Source organism: Panthera tigris, chromosome D4 (assembly GCF_018350195.1).
Source record: "Panthera tigris isolate Pti1 chromosome D4, P.tigris_Pti1_mat1.1, whole genome shotgun sequence".
In the NCBI taxonomy this organism is placed as follows: domain Eukaryota; kingdom Metazoa; phylum Chordata; class Mammalia; order Carnivora; family Felidae; genus Panthera; species Panthera tigris.
The window spans coordinates 56,406,495-56,413,756 of NC_056672.1; the positions used below are offsets into that span (position 1 = coordinate 56,406,495).

Here is a 7,262-nt window from a genome sequence, read left to right on the forward strand (position 1 = left end):
GAGAGTCTAGTGCTATCATATTTTAAACTTGAAATATTGATTGTTATGTACAATCTACTTGTTTTACAGCGTTGACTACTCCAGTTTTTAATGCTGGCCACAGTGAGCCAAATGTTACATATCAGTAGGTCATTTTTAAGCCCTTTAATTGTTTTGGCTGCTACATATATGCTGCTATCAAATTTTACATCTTCACCATGGACTGCTCTTCCAAACTTCAGATCTATGTATCTAGTTGCCTCCTGCCTAGTTTTTTCTTGCCACAGTCAAATATCTAAATGGAGTCTATCACCCTCTCCCCACCCAGCCCTAAATTGGTTCCAAGGTCTGTGTTCTCTACCACAGTAAAATGGCACTAACATACACATTCAGTTTCCCAAGTTAGAAACCTAGAGTCATGCTCAACTCCCACTCTCCTCCACCCCATCCCATTGGTAATGACGTCTAATCAATTATATCTTTGGAATTCTACTTGAATTCATTATACTCCATTCTGACCTTCACTGCCTTTAGACCTCATCATATGTTTTGCCTATACTAAACTAAAGCGTAAGTTCCCTAACTAATCTCTTGCCTTAATCTCTTTGCCCTCACTAGAGTCAGTATTCTTTCCAAGACACACACTTGATCTTGTCACTTTCCTGCTCAAATCTTTTCAATGATTTCCCATCATCTTCAGGATAAATTTGTTTTTCAGACTGATATTGAGGCCCCTTTATGATCTTATTTATCTTTCCAGGTCCATCTCTTACTGCTTCCCCAACCTCCACACATTGGAATACCTTCAATTTCCCTAATGATACATGCTTTACCTGACCTAGCACCTTTACACAAGCTGTTCCTCCTGCTTGAATTGTCCTATTCTTGTTCCATATACTTTCATTTTGTTGGTTCCTCAAACCCAAGTTATTAATCACCTCTTCTGGGAAGCAGCCTCTGACAAGCAACCTCCTTCTCCAGGCTGATTAGATATCCTCCTCTGCCCCCATAGTACTCTGTGCATATTTCTATTTTAATTGTCTATTAGTTGACTGTTTGCCATACACACACATGCACACACTGAAATGGGACCTACTTTAGTGCAGACTCTGTCCTATTTCTATCTCCTCAAAACTGAGCACAATACCTGATCTATAGTAAGCACTCATTAAATACATGTTGAATGAATGAATGAATCTAGTCCAACTCATGATACCTATGGGAGAAATCTTTCTTGCCCAAAATCACATAGCCTATCAGTGACATGATCTTAGAGAACCCGTCTCTTTAATTTCAGCTCCATACTCTTTCTTCGAGACTAAGCTGGCCTTTGATGGGGGTGGGATGAAAAGAGAGGCATTAAATTGTACTGAGATGGCAGAGATTAAAGTTTGGCCTTAAAAGAAAGAAATGATGTGTGGGGTACCTGGTGGCACAGTTAAACATCCGACTCTTGATTTCAGCTCAAGTCATGATCTCACAGTTCATGAAATCAAGCTCTGCCATTGGACTCTGTGCTGACAGTGTGTAATTTGCTTGGGATTCTCTCTCCCTCTCTCTCTCTCTGCCCTTCCCCTGCTTCCTTTCTCCTTCAAAATAAATAAACTTAATTTTTTAAATAAAAATAAAAAAATAAAAGAAAGAGTTGACGTGGAACACAGTACTGGCTTTAAGAGAAAGAGGGGCAAATGAAGAAAAATGGTCAAGAGCATTTGATCTGGCATCCTTAACATAAATGCTTGCCAAAAAGATCTCAAACAACCTAAAGTCAAATAAGACAGTTCATAGCTGACATGAGAGTAAGAGTGGAGGGGGGGGCGGGGAGGACAGACTTGATATATTAAAGATAGAACATGGCTTGTAATCAGAAACCTTAAAAGAAATAAATTTTAATATAACATATACTATGTACTATCCTAATCATATGAATTTATTCATTTAACCTTCAAAACAACCCTATGTGGTAAGGAATAATATCATCCCCATTTTACAGGTGAGGAAACTGAGGCACTAGAAGATTAAATAGTTTGAGATTTCACAAATAGGAAGTGGCAGAACCAGGATTTGAATAAGGCAGTTTGATGTTAGAATCTATGTCCTAATGACAAGGCCTGAAGCATAATTCTGGCACTGGAAATCAAGACAAAAAGGAATCACTCAGGTTTCACTGTCACAAAGTACTAGTTGCCTGGTAGAGGCAATTTTTTGGCTCTAAATTCAGGGAAAATGCTGTTAGGCATGGGGGGGATGGGAGTTCTTTGTTCTGTGATGCAGTGATGACCTCAGGGTAAACTGCCACTAGGTGGAGGAAAATGGAATGGTGGATAGAAGGCCTGCTTGGGGCTGAAGGGAACATGGAGCTTCTCTGGGGCCAGTTGACCCATGCCCTGGCTTGTAGACACTGTGGCAGCAACTGCCTCCAGAGCCCAGGGAATCTGGTGACACTATTCTTATTCATGATTTGGCAGATCCAGAGATGGTGGCAGCTTGGGAGGTGGCGACAGTTTCAACTGTGGTACTCTGGAGACATGATGCAAGGCAAGGTGGGTGACATGGATGTGCAGCTGGGTGAATGACTCTTGACACCACATGTGAGTTCAGGTGAAAAATCATTGACATGGATGTAAGCACAAGTGAATGACTGACTGACTATAAGCCTTAAATGTGAGGCTGGATGGATGACCATTATTAACACCAGATTTGAAGCCAGGTGGGTGATTACTGACCCTAGATGTACAGTTATGTAAGGGAATGCTGATCTCCAAATATGGGCTAGGTAATGGCCATTAACACCAGATAGGTAAGTGACTATTGACCACAGATGTGGGGCCAAGTAAGTAACTTCCCTCTGGATGTGGAACAGAGATTGAGGGCTTCACGCCTGAAGCCAGAGCCTTGGGTCTCTGAAAAGGCTTCATGCCTGAAGTATCTTTCTCCATTCCTCAGAGCCTACCACTTCTGTACCGTGTGACTTTCCTTGATCACCTGTGGAAGCAGAAGTCAGAGGAGGAAGAAGAGGAGGCATCTCTGGATCCACTGAAGCCATGTTCTTTTCCCAAAGAAGCTCCCATTGGAGGGCAAGCCACCACAGTCCCATGTCAACAATCCTGCAGTTCTCAGGGCCTCCACAAAGCCTCAGAGGCACCAAAGCAAGTACATACACAGACCCCAAGCCCTTCCAGATCCTTCCCCACATTTCAGATCCTGACCAACTTGCCTGTGAGGCACAAAACAGCAACAGGAAGTTATCTACATCAGAGAAAAAGCCAGCTCTTCTGGGGTCTCCCCTCTCTGCACAGTGAGTCGTTGGAGGCCATCTTCCTGAGCTCAGGTGGCCCCTCTCCCCTAAAGTTGTCTATTGGCCCTTCTGTTTTCTTCAACCAGCTTGCCTTCCTGACTAGGTCCAACCTGCTGCTTCCCCAGTACTGCTTCCCAACTCAGCCACCTACTCATGAAATCCATACTAGAGATCTGGAAGGGATGGCCCTCGATCCTCAGCAACTTCCTCCTCTATCATCCCCTTCTGTCCCATCATCACCACTCCATCTTCAGTCCTTTCCCATGGACCACAAGGGAGTCCTATCTGGTGCTAAGGCATATCCACAGTGGCTTATGCAGCAGAGTGAGGTCCCTTGGGTCTCTGAGGATCAAGCCCTGCACCTACAGCCTAAACTCCAAAGAACCAGACCCTCCAAGCTTTCCCCACCATCTGAGGTCTGGTGGAGTATGCCACAGGATCCCAGCCTCCAACAACACATTCTAGATTCACTCTCTGCCTCTCTGCTATATCCTTCTAGCCTTCTGGCAGTCCTGACAAGGTTTGAGGCCCCATGGAGGACTATGGGGCAAAATGAGGCTCCCAAAGCCCCTGTGCCAGCAATGCCAGCTCCCAGCCCAACTCCAGCCTCCCTGCCAGAACTTCAAGAAGTCGGCCCTACAGAAGAGCTGCCTGGATCTAAGGCCCTCTGGGAAACTACAAGGCAAAGACAGTATCCTCAGATCTCTGAGCCTTCAATCCTGGTCCCTTGCCAATCTGTAGATCCCATGACAGAGCCTCAAGGAACTAGCCCCCTGGGAGTTCCACCTGGATCTAAGACTCAGTGGAGAACCATAGGACATAGAGAGAGTCCTCAAGCCTTTGAGCCTCCAATGCCAGCTCCCTGCCAACCCCCAGATTCTCTGTCAGAATTCCAGAAAGTCATCCCTGAAGGACTTTCTGCACCTAGGGACTTCTGGGGAACCATAAGTCAGAGAGAGAGTTCTCAGACCTCTAGGTCTCCAATGCCATGCCCCTGCCATCCCCTAGATCCTCTGCTAGAACTCCAGGGAGGCAGTTCTCTGGGTGATCCATCTGGATATAAGCTCCAGGGAAGACACAGACAAGATTCAGGAAATGTTTGGGCCTTTAAGTCTCCAGCCTTGGACCTCAACCCAGAGCTCTATGCAACTAGTCCTGCATGTGTCCCACCAAGATCTCACACTCCATGGAAGGACAGGCAGAGCAGAGAACATCTTTGGATCTCTGCAGACCCAGTTTCTTCTACCAGTCTTCCCTCATCCTCTCTGAGTCCCCAGGGAGTCTTGTCTGAGTACAAAGCCATGTGGGAGACCAAGGGACAAAGAAAGAACCTCTGGACCTCTGAGTCCCCAGCCCCTGCCCATAGCCCATCTCTAGCTCCCATTCTAGAACTCCACAGAATCAATCCTAGGGGAGGCCTCACTAGATCAGAAACTGCATGGAAAGACATTGAGTATTCTAGGAATTCCTGGGCTTCTGAGCCCCCATCTCTAGCCCTCAGCTCACCTCCAGCTCTTACAATGGAGCCCCTCAGAGGTAGCCCCCTGGGGGTCCTGTTTGATTCTGAGGCTACATGTGGGGACATAAAAAGGAGAAAGAACTCCTGGACCTCTGAGATCCCGGCTCGCAGCTTACCTCAAGACCCACATGGAGTCAGATCCTTGGGAGCCCTGTCTGACTCTGAGCCTATTGTGGAGAATAAGGAGAAGAAAAAGATCTGTTGTATTCCTGTGTCCCCACTGTGGATTCCCAGCCCACCTCCAAACTCTATGTCAAAGTCTCCCATAAGTGAGCCTACTGGAGACCAATATACCTGTAAGCCTAAAGGGGAAGCTGTGGAGCAGAGAGACAACTGCTGGGCCACTGAGCTCCCAGCCCCAACTACCAACTCAGTCTCTGCTCCTCTACCAGATCTACATACTGACCTTGAGTTTGTGTGGAAGAATGTGCAACCAAGAGGTATCCCCCAGGGGTCCAACCCTCCAGCAGTGGATCCCCTAGAGCCAATACCCTGGCCTTCCACCTTAGGTAAAACTCTGAAAACTGAGCCCAACCAGCTTGATCTACCTAAGAAAGAGCTCTTCCCAGGGGCTAAAGTAGAAACTCCATCCTTCCAGGGAGGGGCTGTCCCAGAGGTGCCCACCCACTCTGGGATCCAGTCCTGGCACTGGAGTAGAGAGTTGGAACTCAGGCTGAAAAAACTACAGCAAAGCCCTGCTTTCAGATCCCCTGACCCAAGTCATTCATCTGGCAACTCCACTGCCCTAAGCTCCACAACTTTAGGCACCTGGAGACTCTCTTCCTGTCCCCCACAGCAGATTCATCCCTCTAAGTTGTGCCCCCACTCTTCAAGCTGTCATCCCCCAAAAGTTCAGAGCACAGTAACTCAACCTATTCAGGTCTCCCATTGTTACCACTCCCACTCCTCTTCCCAGCCTCAGCCACAAGAGTCTAGCAGGACAGAACAAGGGTCTCAGAGAGAAGAAAGAATGAAAGTGAAGATGGTGGACCAGATCTCATCCCAAGAGCCACGTATTCTCATGGAGGCTGGTGAGAACTGCCCAGGCCTGGGCGAGCCCTCAAACCCTAAGGTCCCAGCCTCAGGCAAAAGAAACAAGGCTTCAGCCCTATCTTCAGCCAAGAAGAGAGAGAGTCCCAGGAAACCCAAAGCAGGAGACCACAGAGGAAGGGATGTAAGACTGGAGTCATCCACAGTTATAGGGAAGAGCCACCCAGCCCAGGTTGGAAGAGTAAAGGAAGCCTCTTTAAGCAGACTTTCCCAAAGATCTCAGCACAAGGACCAGAGCTCTCAACACACTGCTGCTCTCCCTCAGCAGCTTCACTCTAAGGCAGCAGGTCCCCAAATTCATCAAGGGGCAGGGCTGGGAGCTGGTGACATCTTGACCCCTCAACACTCTAAGCACTGCCCCTGGGCCCATATGGAAAAGCATCTCTCCTCCCCCACACCTCAGGTTCCCCTTACGAGGGGTCTCCCAAGAATGTTAGCCAAGTTTCTAGGTACCCATGGCCCCTGCCCACCAAATCCAATAAGCAAAGGAAAGGCTGGTAGCACTGGCACCCAATACCACAAGACCTAAAGCCAAACCAGTTGTGGGGTAGGGAGACAGAGGAAATCCTAATAAACTAGGTGAACTAGATAAATTCCACTCATGTCGTCTTTGGAGTTTGGCAGACTGGGAATGTCAGTTCCTTATTAACTTCTACTATAGCTATATTCCATCAGGATTTTGTAGGCTTAACTTCTCAAGCCCTTCACAGATGATCATCCTGGAATCCACACATCCCTGTTCTACAGGGTAAGCCTGTAAGGAGACCAGGGGAACACAGTCCAATGTTGCTCTTGAGAAAAACTTCACATCGAATGAACAGGAAAAAAATACATCTATTCACATAGACACAATTAGTCTGAGTCCAGGCAGCTATTCTTGGTCCTGGGTATAAGTCCCCTTCTTCACCCATTTGATCCCGAAGTTCTCTACACATCGAACCATTTCTTCTCAGCCCTCTGCTCTTTCTCTCCCTAGGTGAGTTCATCCATTCCCAGGACCACAAAAACAAATGTTTTTTCACATGTTTAGTAGCCATCTGGATTTCTTCTATAATTGCCTGTTTATATTTATCCATTTTTCTACTGCTGCCATAACAAATTACCACAAAACAACAAATTGTCAGAAGTCTGACATGTCCCACTGAGCTGAAATCAAGGTTGGCAGGGCTGCAATCCTTTCTGTAGGCACTGAGATCCATTCCTTGTCTTTTTCCACTTTCTAGAGGCTGCCCACATTCACTGGCTACTGGCCCTCTTCATCTTCAAAGCTAGCAAAGGCAAGTCAAGTTCTTATCACATCATTCTTTCTTCTGCCTCCCTCTTCCAATTTTAAGGATGGTAGTAATTACATTTGGTCCATCTGAATAATCCAAGATACTCTTCCTATCTTAAAGTCCTCCTATTTTAAGGTTAGCA

General features: G+C 46.7%; 1 protein-coding gene across 1 annotated transcript; it reads left to right on the forward strand.

Moving 5' to 3' along the window:
- Nucleotides 1–2,291: 2,291 nt before the first annotated feature.
- Nucleotides 2,292–6,439, forward strand: CD4H9orf131 (chromosome D4 C9orf131 homolog). Its single transcript, XM_007076527.3, has 2 exons — nt 2,292–2,522; nt 2,926–6,439. Exons 1-2 carry the CDS (start codon nt 2,292–2,294, stop codon nt 6,373–6,375), a joined length of 3,681 nt encoding a protein of 1,226 aa, XP_007076589.2. The 3' UTR covers nt 6,376–6,439.
- Nucleotides 6,440–7,262: the final 823 nt, after the last annotated feature.